Genomic DNA, 23,116 nt, shown 5'->3' with positions numbered 1-23,116 from the left:
AATCTTATTAGGGTTTTTTTTTGAAGTGAAACTTAATTTATATGAACAACCTAAATATAATCATGGCTCATTTGAGAAGAATCTTTCATTTGACTACAGCTTCTTAGTAAATACTAGGCAGATAGAGTTTAAAGCCTCTGTAGGGAATAGGCAAATACATTTCACAACAAGAGAGATTTAAGTAGCTTTGAAAATGTTCAGTTAAAGCTCTTCAACTATAAATAAAATCACTGGGGGTCTATGTAAAACTTTAGCCTAATGTAGTTGTTAGTCTAAAGTAAATTCTAGTTAATAACTATTACCTTTATGAAAACCAGGTTTAGTGATTTAGAAAAAAGCAAGGCCCCAAATTCTACAACTTGATGAAGCCATTTAATTTCCCCTTTCCTTCCACTGAACAGAATACCATTATATAAATACTAAAATTTTATTTAAAGGGATGATCAGTTGATGTAAGTGGAAATGAGTGCAAAATACTCTACATCATTCCTTCATCAAAACTAATGATTTTTTCTTGCTTCCTAAAACTACTGTAATGAAGTATATCCTATATACTACATTTCAAATAATAATATTAAATAACAACAGTGAAAAGAAAATTTTAAACCTGCTTTTCTGTCGGCCAACAATCAAAATATTTATTTTACATAATATGTTTCCTTCTCATTAGCCTTTGCATTCTTGGATTCATCTTCTCACCTTTTGGAATAGGTCAGAACTTTAGAAAAAGAGCAGAGAAGGCCTGTGAAATGGATGAGTAGTTGATCAGCTGACATGGATACTAAATGTAAAAGAACAGAAATATTTTTTTGAGGGGAGAGGAGGGAGCATGCTGAGTGGCATGAGGATCTTACTTCCCTGACCAGGGGTGGAAATTGCATCTCTAGAGTAAAAGCCTGGAGTGTTAACCACTAGACCACCTGGAAAGTCCTGACAACAGAATTTTGATGGAATAATATTTGTCTTTAGGTGCTAATGAGTCATAAGCAAAACTGTTCTCTTTCCTAAGGTCAGAATAGCAAGTCTAATCAGTATGAGCACAATTCTCACCAGGTAGCCAAGACTGCCACAATATCTCTACATACATTTTGCTAACCAAAGAAGCTTGGAGACATTACCTTGTCACTTCCATCTTTTGTTCTTCCACATAAAGATCATCACAAAACTATCATTATGATTAAAGCTCATCATGCTCAATTTTAAGATTTGATCCATCATAGGTGAGCATGAAGGTAACTGAGTATTTGAGCTGGGAACTTCCCTAACAGATGTGAGTTAATTCCAGTCAAAGGAATCTAACAAAAATCCAATCAATTCTTGTTTCCTAAAAACTCAAATCAACACACTTCTTCATATTTCTATTATTACCACTTTATCATCTCCCACTTAACCAATAATATCATTGAGTAATTGCATTCTCTGCTGCTGCCAAGTCACTTCAGTCGTGTCCGACTCTGTGTGACCCCATAGACGGCAGCCCACCAGGCTCCCCTGTTCCTGGGATTCTCCAGGCAAGAACCCTGGAATGGGTTGCCATTTCCTTCTCCAATGCATGAAAATGAAAACTGAAAGTGAAGTCGCTCAGTTGTTTCCAACTCTTAGCGACCCCATGGATTGCAGCCCACCAGGCTCTTCCATCCATGGGATTTTCCAGGCAAGAGCATTGGAGTAGGGTGCCATTGCCTACTCCAAATTGCATTCTCTACCTGTGGTCTATTTGCAATCTAATCTCTCATTATTTTCCCAGATCAGTCTTGCTGACATGCCTCTTCTTACTCATTACCCTCCTGAGAAAAAAATTTAAATGCTTAAGTGCTTCTTAATTTTCATATATGTAGTTCAGGATATGATATGCATAAAGGGTAATATAGACGCTTTTCATGGACAAATATATCGAACTCAAACCCTCAAACTGTAAATAGATATACTTTTATAAAAATATTTAAAAACATTAAATTCTTTGAATACCTAAAAATTCAATAATTTTTATATAATTTTTATGTTCATTAGTAGTCACTTTGCCTTTTGACATTTAAGAGGTATTTTTGATATTTTCAGTTCAGTTCAGTCACTCAGTTGTTTCCAACTCTTTGAAACCCCATGGACTGTAGCACGCCAGGCTTCCCTGTCTATCACCAACTCCCGGTTTTTTGATGTTTTACAAAAAACTTTTAGAAAAATTTGAAAAAATTACTTTTCCATTTTTTCATTTCCATTTTGATAAATATATATTCGAATTTTCTATACTCTAATGCAATTAAATATTTTAATCCTTTATATAATTATTGTTTAAGTGAAATGCAAATTATGTGAAAATATTATAACAATATCGTGATTTTGCTAAAATGGATGTCAGAAAAATTTTATGAATAAACATATAATAATTTATGAATTATATGTTTTACATTACTTTTTCAAACATCCCAGGCCTTTCAGTAGAATACGTAGACTTATAATAATTAAATTCCATCATCTTTCATTTGTTTGCTGGTTTTAGCCATATGCAGGTATAGTTGTCAAGTTAAGAGAAAAGATCAACTTGATTTATAGCTATAAAATATTTAGATGTGTGGTATGTGGACCTCCATACCCCATGACCCAAAACTATTAGAAAGATCTGCCATGAGTTTTGTGTGGCCACTGAAGCCAACTTTTAATATTTATGTAGTTATTAAAAATATTCCACTTCAGACATACAAAGTATAATGCATAATATAATGAACAGCAACATCATTACCAGCCTGTTTAAGGTTTAAGACAGTACCAGTAATTTGGTGTCCCTGTTCACCCATCTCCACCTACGTTCACTCCATGCCTTCCAAAGCTAACCACTATCCTGCATTTTTTATTGCTATTTCCAATGGCAAGTTCTCTAAAGGTGTTTTCTATTTGTTGATGAAGTCTAGACCTGTTTGTCACCGTATATGATAGCTCTTACACAAATAAACTTGTGTACTTGTCTGAATAATTCTGCAGATTCCTCTTAGGTTTTCTAACTAGACAATAATACACTTGAGAACAAAAAAACTTTGGAATTTTCCTTTCCAATTGCCACATTTTCTATTTTTTCTTGCCTTAATCTGTACTGGCAATGACTTTTAGCACAGTGTTGAACAGAGGTGGTAAGCTAACCTTCTTGTCTTATTTCTGATTTAAGAGGGAAAGAAAGCTTCTAACATTTCTTCATTAAGCATGATAGGTGCTGTCAGCTGATGATATTATTTCAAGAAGTGAAATGATGTGATCAGAGTTCTTTTAAGAAAAACTCTTGCTGACAGGAGGATGAGTTGGAGCAGAAATACCTAGGAACCATATTATAGGAATCAATGTTATTTTGTGAAAAAGTGATGGGGCCTGTGATGCCCCATCAGTAGAACACACCTCATGGTTCTGACTCTGACACTGTAATAAAGAATTCCATTTTCACTTGTTTGATTCATCAAGGTAGACAAACCCACATGGGTCTTCCAGTGGATAATATCTAAAACTATGGTTATTTTACTTCATTACAGACTCCATATATGGCTCCATTACACAGAAAAGAATTGTCTAAATCTTTGACAACCAAACTGATCTTTTAATTCTCTTGCAAGTTTTTTCAGGAAATAGCCCAATAAGATGCTGACACAAAGCAAAGCCATTTTTTAGGACTCAATGGACATGGGTTTGGGTGGACTCTGGGAGTTGGTGATGGACAGGGAGGCCTGGCGTGCTGCGGTTCATGAGGTCGCAAAGAGTCGGACACGACTGAGCGGCTGAACTGAACTGACTGAAGAAAAGCTTCAGGAAAATTAAAAATTTCTAAAGAAAGTCATCTCTGAGAAGCTCAGTAGAAAGACAAAGTCATTTACATTGTTTTGCACTTGAAGAGGTAGACAGGAAACAGTACATATTTTATAAATAAATATTGAAATGAGGAAACTCAATCTCAAACCTTAAACTGCAAAGTATTCAAGAGCTGATTTTTTTTCTCCTTATATTGTTTAGGCTAGTCAGTAGATTTTTCTTCTCTTTTGAGCTCCTCATATTTTTCATTTTATTTTTCTATGTAGACATGTAATATAGACACTGATTATGCCTTATAAATAATAAGATAATGATTTCAATCCCACTTAAAATTTTTGAGAATTTGTAAAACTGCTAAATTAATAATACTGCATATATTTCACTAATTTTTGTCTCCTGACCCACTGTCAGTAAATATAACATTTCTAGTGTAATGGACATGCTTAATTCTAACTAAGTGGCCCTAAGGGACAGTATCTGCCATAGCAATGAAATTTAATGACAATTCTGCTGACATTTTTCCTATCTGAAAATGAAATCATGTGGAAAATGATTTCTATGTAGCAGAATAATTAAAACAAGCAAAATTTGATTTGGTAGAGACAGAAGCTCAGTTTGTCTCTGTTCTCATGGGAAGGAAGATGTACTTCACCACTAGCTCTAGTTGGTATTATGTTTCCATGCTCTTTAAAACAATCATATATATACATATATAGATATAATTTATATAGATGTTCTAATTATATTATAACTAAATCCAACCAACACTGATGCTGATCCTAAGGGATTTTTGTGGGCTTTTTTGTTTGTTTCTTTTTGCTGTATGAACATTTCTCTGTTTTGAATATTGCTCCAGAGAATTGATTCTTTTCTGAGACTTAGCACTTTGGATATACAGATAGTTTCATTATTATGGTATTTCTTCTCATTGGCTTTGGCCTTTTTATGAAATACATGCTTTTGTCTATACCACCCAAGTAAGAATTATACCTAAGTAAAATATGTGAGGTTGCCAGGTTCTGGCACTGTTTAAAAGAAACTGTGAAAAACAATTGAAGGAAAACACCAAAGTAAGATTTTATGATTTTCGGAACCAAGGGACTTCTATCACAAATATTCTTCTACAAAGAGAGATTGTTTTAGTTCCTAACAAAAATTTTAATGAACAATAGCATGTACTACAAGGAAACTGGAAAATACAACCAATTAAAGTCTAAGCAACATATTTCAAAGAAAGTGTGAACAGAACACTTTACTTGAATTCTGTCAACATAGTCTAATGACCTTTTTCTTTATTTGAAGATGGCTGATTTTAAATAAAAGTTATTCTATCTGTGGAAGAGAATTTACACAAGGAAAATGCTACACTTAACAATACATAAAATGAAATGTCAATTCATTCTCAAAAGTCCACAAGAATATTCTGTACTGTTCAAACAATGTTTTCAATGCGGCTGAAACATATAAACCACTCCAAGCATAAACTACTTCATTCACAAAACCTGCAGCATCCAGAGTGTTTTTTTGCAGTATGAGATTGTACCAAATAATTATTATTTTCATGGATTTCAGAACACTCTGTTTTACCAAACCCTCTCAGAAGATTTTGTAGGTTTTTCTTATGGGTTTTCAGTACACAGACGTCTACTCTTCTAAGAGGATCTGTCTCACACCTCTACTTAGAGTGCTGTGTTGTTTTCTGCCCTATTATTTGTCTGCCTCCTTCCAGGCTGGGCTTATACCTCAGTCGTTCTATCTACTGACCCACTTATGCTCTTTCTAGGCATCAAGGCATCTCTTGATAACAGTGGTGAAAGCACTGGGGAGACTCCCAGGTTCAGTGAATTCCTATCATCCACAACTGGAATCTCTGTCCTTACACTCTGAATCTTTCAAACATGTCCCCAAACTCCATTCCAATGCTTCCCTTTGGCAGTTGGTCTATAAAATATAATACTCCTTCCCTTACTCTTCCTTTTAGCCTCGTTGTATCTCCAAGAACCTTATTTTGTTGCCCTGATCACATACTGTATTTCTTCTTCATTTTTTTTTTTTTATCAAAAATGCATAACATAGGGAGAAAATTCAAAATAGGAATGACTAATAAATCTCTTTCATTTCCCACATATTACCTAATCTAGTACTCTCTTTGTAGTTAATACAATCCTCATCTCTCCTGATCCATTCCAGCCAGTGCAATCCAGGCTAAAATCAATATGGATAACTGAAAGATGTTCAAAAATCTATCTTGAAGACAGAAAGAAAGACTTACATGATAGGAAAACATACACTTTACTTTTCCTCTCCTTTATTTTTTGATACTTTTGTAAAAAGTAAAAAATGTTTTGAATTTTGCTAAGTTCAAAAGGAGGTTAATGGAATTTTCATCTTCATTTCAATGCTTTCTTATAGATTATCATTTTTAGATCATCAGTTTAATTAAGAAAGAATATTTCTAATATTTCAATTATTTAAAAACTATTATCTATTAGACATATTTCCTTCAAGAAAACATTTTAGGGGGCTAGTATTTTATTTAATTAGGCATCTATGAAATAAGTGATTGTGTTAGCTCTTTTCCAAATGACTTGGAACTAAAAAGAATTCATATTTAGTATAATTCCCTGGTTTCCTCTCTTAGATAGAGGCAGTATATCATACATAGTTTCTGCACCAAATTGTTCAGTTCTGCTTCATGGTTCCCACATAGAAATTGTTCACAAGGTGACACTATGACCACAAGTCTAAAAGTCAAAACACTTTTATATAGATTAGAAAGGTCATGCCACCTGAATTTTTTTTTTCTCCTTAATATCCTTTGGTGAATGAAATTAAAAACATTATTTATTTTAGATACTATAACCCAAGAATTTCAATTATGACATACATTCTGACAACAAATCTTTATACAGCAAGTAATGAATGAATTTCAGTGCCTCGTGACTTAAAACTAGATTAAACTAACTGAAAGAAATTCAAAGATAGGGAATGTACAAGCTAAATGGAGGCCATAGAAAGGTCCAATCTATGTTTTCACCGAAAAGAATGGGTATCTATGAAATCATTTCAAATATAAGTAATAAAATGAATATTTATAATAAATCAAAAAAAAAAAAAAAAAAAAAGAACTGCTGCCTGTCTTCTTAATTGACGAACAGTCTGCTAATCTGAAATAGTTTAAAAATCACTATTTGAAAATTCATAGCTATGTGCACACACATACAAAAAAAAAAAGCTTGACTTTTATGTGCTTTCCTTCTAAAGCAAGCAGAAAATTCAACAATATCTATTGTAATCACTTACTTTTGGGTGGTGGCAAAGAACATACCTCAATAGAAATTATATTAATTCCATCTACACAGAAGTAGGGATGGTAAAGGGAAAGGCTATAATGTCTTTCACAGAGCAAAAAATTATTAAGAGAAGTGCTTTCTGAATTTTCTAAGCAACCATTAGCTATCTTTAATGCATACTCCAGTGAAATCAAGCAGTACTATGTACTGAAAAACATTTTCAGACAATAATAAAAACCTTAAAGGATACTAACATATTTTTCACACTGGAAATCTGAGCTAAAGTCGTATATTAGTGAATCCATATTATGAGAAGATTGGACACTTTCTATCATTGTACAATGATGATATATTCAAGAGGTTTGGTACAGAGATCTTCCATAGAGACATTCATAATTGAAACATTTTCTACCCAATCACATCTGTGATGTAAATATTCTTCCCTTTGGCCATGGCATTATAAACCATTTTTAGAGAATTTAGAATGAAACTTAGAATTCATTACTTTAATCACCTTTATCTTATTTTTTTAATATTTAGTTTTCTTCTGATTATAAAGATAATAAAAACTTGCTGTAGACCTTTTACAATATAGTGAAGTGCAAAGGTATAAATAAGAATTGACTATAATCATAACTCCCGGCTCAATTAACATAACATTGCAATCCATTTTTCAGTTTCATGTACTCACTTAAAACAATATCATGGATGTGCTGTCATTAAATTCTTCACAGATACAGATTTTTAATGACTGCATAATATTTTATCCTATCGATAAAACATACTTAAATTGTATTCCTATTTTAGGTTGCTGAAGATGTTCTTTAAAAATTTTTTCTATATATATATATATATATATTCAAAAATACATCACTGTTTCTAGTGAACATCCTCAACAATCTGAAATAGAAGTGCATTAAATAAATTATATGTGCTGTGGTCCATGGGGTTACAAAGAGTCGGACACGACTGAGCAACTGAACTGAACTGATGCTCATTATATTAAATATCTATTTAAGATGTATGGATGTGAGAGTTGGACTATGAAGAAAGCTGAGTGCTGAATAATTGATGCTTTTGAACTGTGGTGTTGGAGAAGACTCTTGAGAGTCCCTTGGACTGCAAGGAGATCCAGCCAGTCCATCCTAAAGGAAATGAGTCCTGGGTGTTCATTGGAAGGACTGATGTTGAAACTGAAACTCCAGTACTTTGGCCACCTGATGCGAAGAGCTGACTCATTTGAAAAGACCCTGATGCTGGGAAAGATTGAGGGCAGGAGGAGAAGGGGATCACAGGGGATGGGATGGTTGGATGGCATCACCGACTCAATGGACATGAGTTTGGGTAAACTCCGGGAATTGGTGATGGACAGGGAGGCCTGGTGTGCTGAGATTCATGGGGTCGCAAAGAGTCAGACACGACTGAGCAACTGAACTGAACTGAAATGAAAGATGAATTCAGAGGAGAGGAAATTCTTCCTTTTATATGTGAGGAAATATAGACCATATAGGTTATGTGATTGATGAGGTCCAAAACTAAAGTTATCTGATTTTCTGTTTTACTATACCTATGTTTGTAAAGGAGTCTACTGGATTCTCTCCATAATATCATCCTCTACAAGTTAAAAGTGCAAATTTCGGATCTCATTCTGTTGTAATGCATTCTATTACTATAACAAGTTTGCTATCTTTAATTTTATAACCCATTACTCATCTTTCATCCATAAAACTATTTAATTCCCTCTTGAGCCTACATACAGTGGCAATAAACCAAATCAGAAAAGAAAATTCAAATATTAAAAAATAAATAGGAAATTTTAGAACAAATGAGGGAAAAATAGAGTCAGACATTCTTTTCTTCTTCTTTTCTAGATTACAACCAAAAATTTACTTGAATATGGAAAAAGTCAACTCCAATGTGATTACCCATAGGCAACAATTTAAAATAAACTGAAGAGATTCTATGATAAAATATAATTACAGTTCAAAAAGTTAAAGCATGTTAAACATAGTTGGCTACAATTCTGAAGTTATTTGAGAGGGAAACGAAGGATAAAGGCTTCAGTCAATTTCTACAAAGTCAAGATAAGCATCCTAGAGACAATTCTGGCTAATTTTAGATAGGGAGCTTACTTCCAGGAAAAGTGCATTCCCTGTTCCAAAGGGGAGAAATAGATCAACAATCCAGAAAGCCTGAAACTTTCTGACCTTCCACACTCTCCAGTATTACTGATGGATAAGTCAAAAATTTCAACTGAGAATTATTGGAAAAATATAACAGCTTTCAAGTCCATATGCATTTTAAGATTCAAGATTATTTTGCTTTTTTTAGAATTGTAAAACTTTAGTTGTTATTTTTTAGAAGTATAAAAATATTAAAATAATTAAAACATTCAGATAACCATTAATTAGTCAAAAATGTAATACGAAATGTCTGTACTCAAACATCAGAGTTTAGCTTTAAATAAAAATGGTAGGCCTTTAATTCGCTTTTTTTCCCCTTTGTTCTTTTAAGCTCATTTGGGAGCATCATTACTAATCACTATTCCTAGTCATAAATGCTATTGGAACGTAAATATGAAATCTACTGTAAGGGTAAAAATATATGTACTAAAAGTCATAAATACAATAAGTTAGTATTTGATGTGACAAATGTTTTCTTTCATTCTAATATAGGTTCTTCATCTAATTTTGACAAATAAAAACAATACAGATTAAGTGAATGGAAATTTATAGTTTACTCCAACTTGTGAACCAAAGGCCATTCTGCATCTATATATTTATATCCATTATAAAAAGAAGAAAATCACTAAATTTCAAAGTGGTTCTATGTCTCTGACTCATATTACTGGTTCAAGTTGTAAATTCAAGTATATTTACTTTAAAAACTTGATGTAAATCAATGGCATTAAGGTCCTACACAGAATATATTTGTCAATGTTTTGCATATTGTAGTTTCTTATTGTAATAAACCTAATGAGACTGCCCTTCATACGTCTCTCACTTTTTCTTTCTCTCTTTTTTTAAGCATATAAGTGACAGAAGATACTTTCATTGCTGATATGTTTTCAACATACATAGGTCTACTTAAAGTTCAATGGTTCACAGTACTACTATGAAGTACACAGCAGGAAAGAGAACCCAGAAAGAACTACACAATAGATATGATCCTGAAGGTTGGAATTGCAATTCCCAGTATTCTGGCTATCAACTCTATTAATAATTTTTCTCTCCCAAATAAGAAAGTTTCTGGAATACAAGTAACTGACAATAATACTAATTATATAGATAAGATTGCATTGGTTTCATTTGGTAATAAAGAAAAAGCAACTCAATTTCAAGCTTTAGTACTTATTAAATTAGTAATTATTTACCCCACATGTGCAATGGATAAGAGAACAACATTTTTAACACTTCATTTCAGAGTCACTTACCCTCACAATTAAAACCCAAACTAAAACTTACATTTTAAGGTGGATTTGGCCAGCATGATACACTTAATAGATTTAATTTTATTGATGAAAAAGAAATAAAACTGCTTTTAGGTGATTTATTTTCACTTTCAAGTTGCTACTACGTTTCTTCATGACAGTCACTTTTACTACACTCTTCAAGGGATCCTCTACAACAATTCCAATCTGTGCACTTCATTTCTGATACACCTTACAACAATTAAATTTTATTTCTTTAATAATTACTATGCAAAAGCAAGAAAGACCTTAGGCATTTTCATTAGTATCACTGCAGCTAGAAAAAGAAGTAGATGTTGTCTCCTAAAGTTCCTTTCCACTTCACACATAAACACTTATCCAGCCCCAGGCCTCTTGTACTTTTAGTCAAAGATGAGTAAAGTGAGTGCTCCCACAGCGATGGTAATAGTGGTTCCTCACAACAGGTGAAGAAAAAGGTTTTGTATAGACCACCAACCATTTCGTTTTAGACAAAAGGATGTGAATAATACTTTTGCATACCTATGTAACTAACGGAGCTCAATATTATCTTTTACATACATACAAGTAAGGACATGTCTAGATATAGGAAAATCTAATAGGTTGAAGATCTAGGATTTTAAAGAGACAGAGGTGACTAGATAACAGAACAACAACATTTTTAACACTTCATTTCAGAGACACTTACTCTCTCAATTAAAACCCAAACTAAAGTTTACATTTTAATGTGGACTTGGCCAACATGATACATTTAACAGATTTAATCTTATTAATAAAAGAGAAATAATGCAGTTTCCATTAACTAAAATATTCTTTATACAATGAGTTATTACAGGGGTTCATAAATACAGCACTTCTGTATGCATTCAAAACTGAAAAAAATTGTAAAGCATGAATTTAGTCACATATTTTATGGAATATAAACATGGTATAAGAACATGAGCATTTCTGTTATAAATTAAAAGCTGAAAGATGTTACTTAACCAATATGATTTCCATTATAAATGCCTTTTAAACTACTGACTTATTTCTGTCAAACACTAATTGAAAACATAAGGTACAAAAACATATATGTGAGAAAAAAACAAACATTTCTATTGAGATCATAGCAGGCTGAAAGCATCACTTGCCTGAGTTGTCTAATATGTATGTCTCACTCGCGCACACACACCTACACACCCACTGACAGCTTAAGTTATCCATATGATATTTAAAAGGAAATTTTCAAACATAAAGTGTTCCACTATAACATTCGTGGACAAGTCTTGACCAGGTTATCTGAGCAACGTCTGTGATGTACTTGTGTTCCTATATTTGAAATCCAATCATATCAGTAATAAGATGACTTACCGGCCCAAATGAATTACTGTCAAAACTATGTCCATGATGATCACCTTCAACCCAGATGTGACCACGGGGGACTTTGACATAGCGGTTTTTGTGTCCCATAGTTCTAGAAATTAAAAAAAAAATAATAACTATTGAGAAAAGATCAGAAAAGAGCTCAAATAGGGAAGCATACAAACTCAGGAAGGACAAAACTGCTATTATAAAGATGCAATGGATTATTATAGGTTAAGTGTAAGGCTACTGTAGAATTTTATTTTTAAATAAGATGTGGTTCACTTTTCACTTTCATGCATTGGAGAAGAAAATGGCAACCCACTCTAGTACTCTTTTTTTTTTTTTTTTTTTTGCCTTTATTTATTTTATTTTATTTTTAAACCTGAAACACTGTATTAGTTTTGCCAAACATCAAAACGAATCCGCCACAGGTATACATACTCTTGCCAGAAGAATCCCAGGGATGGCAGAGCCTGGTGGGCTGCCATCTATGGGGTCGCACAGAGTCGGACACGACTGAAGCAACTTAGCAGCAGCAGCAGCAGCAGGACCCTGTAAACCTACCCACAGTATTTTGTTTTCATATTTTTGTAGGTAGAATTTTGTGCTTAAACAAGATACATTAGCACAAGAAAATGGTTTGCTACTTAATTCATAATATCCTGTATTTTTTTTTATAAAACCCAATAAGCCCCAACAAAATACAGATCTATTTCATTTCTGACATTTGCTTTTACCTCATTGGTCATCTCGGCCAGCTGCAGTCTTCACTTTTTTAGTCAAATAAATGTCCCAAACCAAATGACAGAATTTTCATAACCTCTTAATGCTTTAAAATTCAGAATATTTAAGAAAGAAACCTAGATAATCTCTTCAAAGACGAACTAACAATGTCAACCGAAAATTTTTGATTAGTGCCATTTGATTTTATAAATCATTCTTGAAAATGAGAAACTTTTTAACAATTTTGAAGACGTATTTGGAGAGCAATGATCAATGATGTACACTTAATGGGATATTCTATCTTCTGAAATCTGCTGCTGCTGCTGCTAAGTCGCTTCAGTCGTGTCTGACTCTGTGCGACCCCATAGACGTCAGCCCACGAGGCTCCCCCGTCCCTGGGATTCTCCAGGCAAGAACACTGGAGTGGGTTGCCATTTCCTTCTCCAATGCATGAAAGTGAAAAGTGAAAGTGAAGTTGCTCAGTCGTGTCCGACTCTTAGCGACTCCATGGACTGCAGCCTACCAGGCTCCTCCGTCCATGGGATTTTCCAGGCAAGAGTAATGGAGTGGGGTGCCATTGCCTTCTCCGTCTGAAATCTGACAAGAAAAGAAGTAAGGAAAGGGTCTCTCATACTGTGTTGGTAGCAATGTAAAATGATATAAATTTTTTTCCTATTTTGCCATTTGGGGTAGACTTTTGTCAAATTTATTAATAAACTAAAATGTATGTTCTTTTAATCTAGTTATTTACTGTTAGAAATACATTCCAAGGAAATAATGAGAAAAACTAACAAATATTTATTACCAGATATGCTCAACATCAGCCTTTTACAGCAATAAAAAAGTATCTTTTTAAATAATCAATAAGGGATTGGTCACATAAATTATAATTTAACTAAATAAAAGGGATGAAATTAGATTAAATATTATCCTAAGCCTATAATAATTCTTTTTCAGAGACTAATTTTTTTCTTCTTTTATTCCCAAAGAATTCCAGAAAATATCTAGCTTAAAGAAACTTTGCAGTAAATGATAGTTGAATGAATAAATGTCACTCCCAAGTCTATAGACTTAACCCCAGAGTCTGAGCTTTACACATAGTTCATGGAGGTGGAGTCTCAATCAGACCATTTTTGCTAGTAAGTTGTATATGTGCAGAAGAATACATTAGAAAGGAAAACTATAGATAAATTGGTGCTATAGAAATTGAAACTATTCATTATCTAGAATGGTTTTTAATTATCAAGATAATTTCAGTGTTGAACTACTTTGCTTTAGATCAGTAAATCATTCATGCAAGGAAGCAATGTTGTGGCCACTAGAAGCCCACAGTAAGTAAATGACTGCTATTTAGTTTTAATTGCTACTGGAAGAAGAGTTTCAGCTTTTTAAAGAAAAGCAAAACCAAGTTGAATATATCTTACTGTCATATAAATGCTCTTCAATTAAAATCAGTCAATTAGTTCTTGACATCACTGCTGCTTTTATTATGAAACTCCTTCTAAGAACTACTATCCCAACATCAAGTGTTAATGATGCAGAAAAGACCCTTTTACTTACTTGTTGGCAAAGCACATTCTCCTGATAAGTCCAAATATTGGTTTACCTTATTAAACCGACTATTTTGGATAAGGACTTAGAAAGGAAACAATTACCCATTTTGTCTACTTAAATAATCATTCAAGCAGAATTATAAAATAAAACTAGTCATCTCTGCAATTATAGGGTAGGCTTTAAGTCAAGCATATTGTTCTGGAAACCAAATCTGATATAAAACTTAGACTCAGTTTCAATGTCATATAAACCAAGAGGTTAAGATATTTATGATAGAAAATCAGAGTATCATAAAATTGCCAGTGATAGTTGCACATTTTCTTGCATTGACTATCTTATTTAAAAATTTTAAATACATGCAAAAGAATGCATGGTACAAAGCGCTCAACAAACATTTGTTAAATGAATGACCAAAGGAATGTATAATTGAAGAATGAAAAATACTGTCACAAAGATTGAATAATATAGTATAAAGTGCATAGAGTCTTGAAATAGACTAAACCAGTTTTAAACTGGATGCTATTAATATTACTCACAAGTAATCCTGTGCAAGTTACTCAGTTTCTACCTTTATTTGTCCACTTTTAAAATGGGACAGATTAGACACACCCTAACTTAGAACGAAAGTTATGACCAACCTAGATAGCATATTACAAAGCAGATATATTACTTTGCCAACAAAGGTCCGTCTAGTCAAGGCTATGGTTTTTCCAGTAGTCATGTATGGATGTGAGAGTTGGACTGTGAAGAAAGCTGAGCACCGAAGAATTGATGCTTTTGAGTCATTTTGGAGAAGACTCTTCAGAGTCCCTTGGACTGCAAAGAGGTCCAACGAGTCCATCCTAAAGGAGATCAGTCCTGGGCGTTCATTGGAAGGACTGATGCTAAAGCTGAAACTCCAGTACTTTGGCCACCTCATGCAAAGAGTTGACTCATTGGAAAAGACCCTGATGCTGGGAGGGACTGGGGGCAAGAGGAGACGGGGACGACAGAGGATGAGATGGCTGGATGGCATCACCGACTCGATGGACATGAGTTTGAGTGAACTCCGGGAGTTGGTGATGGACAGGGAGGCCTGGCATGCTGCGATTCATGGGGTCACAAAGAGTCGGACACGACTGAGCGACTGAACTGAACTGAACTGAACGGGGTTGAGGGCAGGGGAAGAGGGTATCAGAGGATGAGATGGCTGGATGGCATCACTGATTCAACATGAACTTGGACAAACTCAGGGAGATGGTGAGGGACAGGGAAGCCTGGCATGCTGCAGTTCATGGTATCACAAAGAGTCAGACACGATTGGGTGACTGAACAACAACAACAGTGGGGTTGAGAGAAGGCTTAAGTAGTTAGATGACAATATAACAGAGAGGCTGCTATAGAGTACAGTCTCTGCAGACAGCCTATCTTGGAGTTGATGTCTGACTTAACATTTTAAAGTTTATGTAACCTTGGGCAAGTCGATAAAGGTCTTAACTGTCAGTTACCATATTTGCAGAATGGGGCAAATAATAGCACCTAACTCAAAAAACTGTTCTACGGACAAAAGTGGCATGTATTAGACACTTGATAAATGGATTCACTTAGAGTTGAGACTTTCTAAGTAAAGCACTCAATGTATTTCTAATGTATAGTAAGAACTCAGTAAGCTTAGTAAGCGGTAGTTATTATTGCTATCATCTTCTTTGTCCACTATTTTCTTTCATTTTATAATTTAGAATGTGTTCAGTTTCTACTGCCTATTAGCATCAGTCTTTTAAAATTACCTGAGCTATGCTTCAATAATTCCTTTTCCCTACATTTGCACTGGTCTTGTAGACTATTTTTAATGGTACAGTGAATCTTATTTTTTCTTTTATTCTTATACCCTTCTGGGACATTCTAAAACTTATATGTGAAAACACAATATATATGCTTGTGCATATTCAAACACACAGAGAGTAGTAGGTGAAAGCACAATCTACCTATTTATGCTTTTACTTACTAACCTCTTGCATATTTGAATGTTGCTATGCTAACAGAGAATGGTTTACCTAGACTCTAGACAAGGTGTGAAAGAACTCTGAGCTATAGAACCCTGCTGAAATTCATCCCATGTACATAGTGTATATTTTTTCCCCTCAGGTTTCAATCTAACTTTTAAAAAAATAACCCAAAGTGGCTTTGAAAAATATGATGTTAAAATATTGAGCTGGTTCTCTTTAGGACTGCCAAAGAAATATAATACTCCTAATAGAATATCTCTAGAGAAGGAATTTTAAATAGCTTTGTGCTCCTGAATTCACATAAAAGAAAGACAAGATAATCTTTAAGGTGATTTAACAGTTAAGTGAGGTGTCAGCCTACAAGGTTGTATGTATATATGGGTTGCAAATAATTTTGGTTTTGACAGACAAAAATGAATTCTGTATGGTATTCTAACTATCTATCTACAAAAAGGCATTTTTTTGTACTAGTTTTACCAAGACAAGTTACCTAGGTCTTATAAATGGAATGTAGAATGATTGCTTCCAATTTGATTTGACCTTGAAAACCATGTTTTTTTGTCTCTGAATATTTTGAGTCATCAGTTGAACACAAAATTGTCTATGTAACCCCTGATGTCACAAGAAGGAAACAGATTCATATTTAAAGCATCTCATAAGCACACACACACATATATCCTTAATTTAGGTAAGCACTATTAATAAATCATGATTATTTAAGGTATTTTTAATTATTTATTTTTCAAAGAATTCTGTTAATTTATTTTCATTGTGCAAAGCAGATTCTGCCCTGAAAGTGTTCACTGGACACTCCCAGGATCCTAGACCCCTGAGTTTTCATTGTCAAGAAGGGATTAGGAGTACAGAGTTCAGGACTGTGTAAGATCAAGAGCTAGAACCAGATCACTTTTATCATCATTAATAGACTGGACTAGAAAAAAAGATACCTATCACCAGGAAAGGAAATTGAAAAGAACATTGCCTATCTAAGGCAAGGGGTCCCCACACTCCAGGATCTAATGCCTGATAATCTGAGGTGGAAGAAAAGTAACAACAATAGAAATAAAATGCTCAATAAATATAATGCACTTGAGTCATCCTGAAACCAACCCTGCTCCCAGTCCATGGAAAAACTGTCTTCCATGAAACGGGTCCCTGGTGTCAAAAAGGTTGGGGGCTGATGATCTAGGGTGATTTCTGGAAGGGAAAAGATTCTCCCTTGAGAATCCACATACCACTCTCAAGGTGTGATGGGGTTAAGATTCACATTGTTTGTGGTTTAGAACAGTTAAGAATTAATTTTAATTGACTCCAAGAATCTGGCAGAAGGAACTATAAATCTTTTCAGGGATAATGTGTCAATTCAGAGTTTGAGTTTTCAAGTTTTCTATAAATAAGTTCCTACCAATAGGCACTTACTATCCAAAGACAGAACTCACAAGGAAGTAGCCAGCATTAATGAGTAAGAAAGTGTGTCAGTCATACAGTCGTGTCCAACCCCATGGACTGTAGCCCTCCAGCTTCCTCTGTCCATGGAATTCTCCAGGCAAGAATAATACAGTAGGTAGGCTTTCCTTTCTCCAGGAGATCTTCCTGACCCAGGGATTGGATAACTATAAATGAAAGAAAGAAGAACCGGCATATCTGTCTAAAAGATTGCTTAGACTTTAGCATGGAGAGATAAGGAAATGAAAAGTAGGAGAGATGGAGAATGTGGGAGGGGGGTTCGGGATGGGGAACACGTGTATACTTATGGTGGATTCATGCTGATTATGGCAAAACCAATACAGTATTGTAAAGTAATTAACCTCCAATTAAAATAAATAAATTTATATTAAAAAAAAAAAGAATATGTAATGTCAGTGTAATTAGAGTCCCAAAGGAAGAGAATAAAAAAGGAACAAGGAAGAGGTAACATTTGAGAGATAGTAACTGAATTTTCTACAACTGATAGAAGCATGACTTACAGCTTCTGTAATCAAAGTAAATCACAAGTAAGATAAATAAATAGAAAGAAATCACACTGTGATATACTGTAATAAAACTGCAGAACACTAAGGAACTCCTCTTCCCTAAAAATTTTATAAGAGCTGCCAGAAAAAAAGAAAAGATTACTTTCAAAGGAATAATGACCTGCCAACAGAGTTTCCTTGTTAAGATAGAAACAAGATTCAGCAATTTTAAGTATAAAATTCAATGAGTTTTCAAAATCTACCCAAGCACATAATCACCAGACCAATATATGAAACACCTGAATCACCCAAAAATGTTTCCTCATGCCCTTTCCCAAGCAAATCTGCCTCCATCTCCATCCTTGGCTCCCAGTTGAGCTTTCTGTCACTATGTTGTTCAGTTACTCAGTTGTGTCCAACTCTTTACAATCCCATGGACTGCAGCACACCAGGCTTCCCTGTTCTTCACCATCTCCTGGAGCTTGCTCAAACTCATGGCCATTGAGTCAGTGATGCCATACAACCATTTCATCCTGTCGTCCCCTTTCTAGAATTGTATATAAATGGAATCATTCCATATGCATTCCTTTATTTGCATTCCTTTATTTGTTTTTGAATGTAGTCTATTTGCTTTTGAGGTTAATCCATGTTGCTGCATATATTAGTCATTTGTTACTTGTTTCTTAATACTATACTATTATAGAGATATGTCAATAACACAATTAGTTTATCAATCGTTCATGGACACCTGGGTTGCTTCCAGTTTTTGGCTATTATCAATAAAGCAGCAATGAACATAAAAATATTTGCATGGATACATGTTTTCATTTCTCCTGGGTAAATATCTACAAGTGAAATAGCTGAGTCATATAGTAACTGAATGTTTAACCTTACAGCAAATTTGTCAAACTGACTTTCAAAGGAGCTGTACCAATAGTATGTGAGTTCCAGTTGTTCCACAAACACTTATGATGTTGTTATTCAGTCACTAAGTTGTGTCCTACTCTGCAACTCCATGGACTGTAGAACACAAGACTTCCATCTCCTTCATGATCTCCTGGAGTTTGCTTAAATTCATGTCCATTAAGTTGGTGATGCTATCTAACCATCTTATCCTCTGTCACCTCCTTCTTCTCCTGTGCTCAATCTTTCCCACTATCAGGGTCTTTCCAATGAGTCAGATTTTTGCGTTGGGTGGCTAAAGTATTGGAGCTCAGTTCAACCAGAATACTCGGGGTTGATTTCCTTTAGGATTGACTGGTTTGATCTCCCTGCAGTCCAAGGGACTCTCAAGACTCTTCTCTAGCACCCCAGTTCGAAAGCATCAATTTTTTGGTGCTCAGTCTTCTTTATGGTCCAACTCTCACATCTGTCCATGACTATTGGAAAAATCATAACTTTAAACATAGGGATCTCTGTTGAGAAAATGATTTCTCTGCTTTTTGATTATGTTGTCTATGTTTGTCATAGCTTTCCTTCCAAAGAGCAAGAGTTTTTTAATTTCATAGCTGCAGTCACCATCCACAGTGATTTTGGAGCCCATGAAAAGGAAATCTGTTACTGCTTCCACCTTTTCTACTTTTATTTGCCATGAAACCAGATGCCATGATCCTAGTTTTTTCAATGTTGAATTTTAAGCCAGCTTTTTCACTTTCCTCTTTCAGTCTCATCAAGAGGCTCTTTAGTTTCTCTTTACTTTTTGTCATTAGACTGGTATCATCTGCATACCTGAGTTGTTGATATTTCTCACCACACACTAACACTTGGTAAATAACATTCTTTTAACTTTTGGTGGCTATGGTTTAGTTGTTAAGTCACGTTCCAGGGACTGTAGCTTGCCAGGCTCCTTAGTCCATGGGATTTCCTAAGCTAGAATACTGGAGTGGGTTGCCATTTCCTTCTCAAGGGTATCTTCCCCACTCAGGGAGCAAGTTCGTATCTCCTATTTGGCAGGTGGTTTCCTACACTGAAGGTTGATATTTTACTGACTGAGCTAGCAGGGGGCGTACAGTGGTTGTAATGTGCATTTCCTAGTGACTAATGATTTGGAGTGTTTATTTATCCTTTGCTTTCTTCATGGGTGAAATATCTATTAAATTTCTTAAAAATTAAATTTTTTTGTTTGCCTTTTTATTATCTAGTTGTATGATTTCTTTATACAGTCTGTATAAAACTTACCAGAGTTTTGGCAAGTATTTCTTCCTAATATGTGGCTTTTTTTTTTTTCATTTTATTAACAGTGTTCTTCTTCAAAGAACAAATACAGTAAATATTGATAAAGTTCACTTAGCCAATTCTTTTCTTTCATGGTATTTGCCTTTTATACTTGAAGAAATCTTTGCCTAAACCAAAATCACAAAGATTCTCTCCTTTTTATTCCCGTTTTATAGTTTTAGTACTTACAAAAACTACGGTAAGAAAGTTCAGTTTTATTGTTCTTTATTTCATCTTACTTTTCTTTTCTTTTTGCATGTGGAAATCCCAATTTTATGGCACTGTTCTTTGAAAATATTATCCTTTCTTTATTAAATTATCTTGTGCTTTGGACTGACTTACGTGCCCTCAGAATTCATATACTGAACTCTACCTTCCAGTGTGATGATATTTGGAGATGGGGGCTATGGGGAGGTTTATTATGTTTAAATGAGGTCTTAAGGCTAGGCTTCTTATGATGGGATTAGTGCTTTTATTAGAAGAGACCACAGAGGTCACTCATCCCCTGCCTCCTTCTCTATTACATGAACACTTATACTAATAACATGTAGGAAAGGAGAAACATGTTTGTAAATAAATTTTCCCCGGTGGTTCAGACAGTAAAGAGTCTGCATGCAATGTGGGAGACCCAGGTTCATTTCCTGGGTCAGAAAGATCCCCTGAAGAAGGAATGGCAATGGCACTCCAGTATTCTTGCCTAGGAAATCCCATGGACATAGGAGCCTGGCAGACTACAGTGCATGGGATCCCAAAGAATCAGACATGACTAAGTGACTAATACTCAACTCAAGGGAAGAGTACCCATATTTATTACCTTTAGACTTTGTTAACTACGTATTTTTAAAGTTTTAAGAGTAATAATGGAGTGTATAACTTCCAAGTCAAATAAGAAATAGTATTTTAAAATATCCATTAAGGCAAAAGAATGCAGGAAAAGAGGAGAAAAATGGGGAAAGTAAGATCAATAGAAAGCACAAAAATCAGATAGCATATAAATATATCAGTGGTCATAATAAAAGTAAATGAACTAATCTAGCTGTCTGGAAAAAAAAAAAAAAGAACTGCTCAACTAAGGAAAAATTCTAGTTATGTGCTGCTTATAAGAGAGATACACAAAACAAAAGGACATAGATACATAGAGAAGTTGACAATATAATAATATACTATAATTAATATCAGACAAAATGCAAACATTTCTGAGATAAGACAAGTTGCAATAGAACCTGATCATGGAACACTCCTGATGTCTATTTTACCCTGTAGAAGGATTTTAAGCAGGGAAAGTGAGCCTAAAAGTCTTTAATGAATAGGTTAAATTTTGTTCCTAAAGTCCATGGTTGGGGTACTAGTCTAAAAACTACAAATAATTCTGTTACCACAATGAGACAAGCTTTTTGCTATTCAATTCTCTCTCATCAGTATACATGTTGCCAATCATTATGTTGTTTAGCAATTAAATGCTGAAATATGGAGACTCAATGCTCCTTTCTGTGGAGCTTGACTTGAATTGGAAATGAAATATATGCAATTATTAGAGGCTGAATTTAAGCAAATTAAGTGATAAAATTTCTAGGAAGTTCAATCACATATAGCTAACTATAAGGATTATGTCTTTTAGGATCACAGTTGGAAAGACCCTAGCAGTGATCTAACATAACTCCTTTTTGCACAGACAAAATGGATACAAAAAGCATGTAGGTGAAATCACCTAATTAGTTAGTGGCAGGGCAAATACAGGCAATGAAAACCAGATTCCATAATTTCCTTTCCATTGCATGGATCATAAGTACTTGAGATTTCAAAGAATATGTCTTAACATATTTTGCTGAAGAAAATGAAATGTCATTTTCTAAATAAACTATAGCCTATTGCTAGGTAATCAAAGAAAGTCTATTTAACTCATTTAAATTAGAAATTAGATTTGTACATCTTCACAATAAAGTTACAGAATTAATTTTATAAATTTAATATGAATGCGCCTACTACAGCTAAGAATTTTTTGAGTGATGAATATTCTTGATATATTTTTTCTAAATTTGAATTATAGGAGTGTGTGACAAAAATGAACTGTGACAATTTCCTTAATATACAGAATGTTTTCTCCTGTTAAACATGCATTCTGAAAATACTGTGTATATAAAAATCAATGCAACTGTTAGTGAGAACTGGAAAAAGATATCAACAATCAGATTCCACCCATGGTCTATCAGGCATGTATTTAACCCATACTGAGGCCATGTGGATTGATCCAGCAATGGGGTAACATTTTATGCTATGTTATTTTGTGTATTATGGTTAGTTTGTGAGGATAAGGTTATGAACAGCATAAAGGTGTGGGCCAGAGCATGGAGAAGAATAAGATCCTGTCCCTTCTACCAAGACTGTAACTTATACTATGATTCAAAACATAAGCTACAAAGTGAAAGTGAAGTTGCTCAGTCGTGTCCGACTCTTTGAGACCCCGTGGACTGTAGCCCGCCAGGTTCCTCCGTCCATGGGATTTTCCAGGCAAGAGTACTGGAGTGGGTTGCCATTTCCTTCTCCCGGACATCTTCCCGACCCAGGGATTGGACCCTGGTCTCCCGCATTGTACCGTCTTAGCCACCTGGGAAGTCATAAGCCATAAAGCAGTCTATAAATAAATATATATAAATACACGTACACACATATACAGTCTAAACTACCACAACAAAATTTCACAAGTTGGAAGCATCTGCCAGAAAATAATTGGTGAGTGGAGGAATATATAAGTGAAGGAACGTCAAATGTTGCTAACTGCATAGGTATTCAAAGTATGGTGTTGTTTTAGCCTCAAAT

General features: G+C 34.4%; 1 protein-coding gene across 10 annotated transcripts in view; it reads right to left on the bottom strand.

Moving 5' to 3' along the window:
- IMMP2L (inner mitochondrial membrane peptidase subunit 2) overlaps positions 1 to 23,116 on the bottom strand; it is a 984,232-nt gene that overhangs the window by 228,295 nt on the left and 732,821 nt on the right. For 9 of the 10 annotated variants that reach the window (XR_008717859.1, XR_008717861.1, XR_008717860.1 and 6 more), the window contains one exon: positions 11,878 to 11,980. Coding sequence is in view for 2 of the 10 variants with exons in the window: in XM_055590369.1 (XP_055446344.1) it covers positions 11,878 to 11,980 (103 nt within the window). In the remaining 8 variants the exon portion in view is untranslated. Of the gene's footprint in view, positions 1 to 8,953; positions 11,400 to 11,877; positions 11,981 to 23,116 lie in introns of those variants that run through there. The other variant, XR_008717863.1, reaches the window with a different exon arrangement.

This window comes from Bubalus kerabau, chromosome 8, assembly GCF_029407905.1.
Source record: "Bubalus kerabau isolate K-KA32 ecotype Philippines breed swamp buffalo chromosome 8, PCC_UOA_SB_1v2, whole genome shotgun sequence".
NCBI lineage: Eukaryota > Metazoa > Chordata > Mammalia > Artiodactyla > Bovidae > Bubalus > Bubalus kerabau.
The sequence above is the reverse complement of the archived record's forward strand: the minus strand, read 5'-3'. Positions and strand labels throughout refer to the sequence as shown.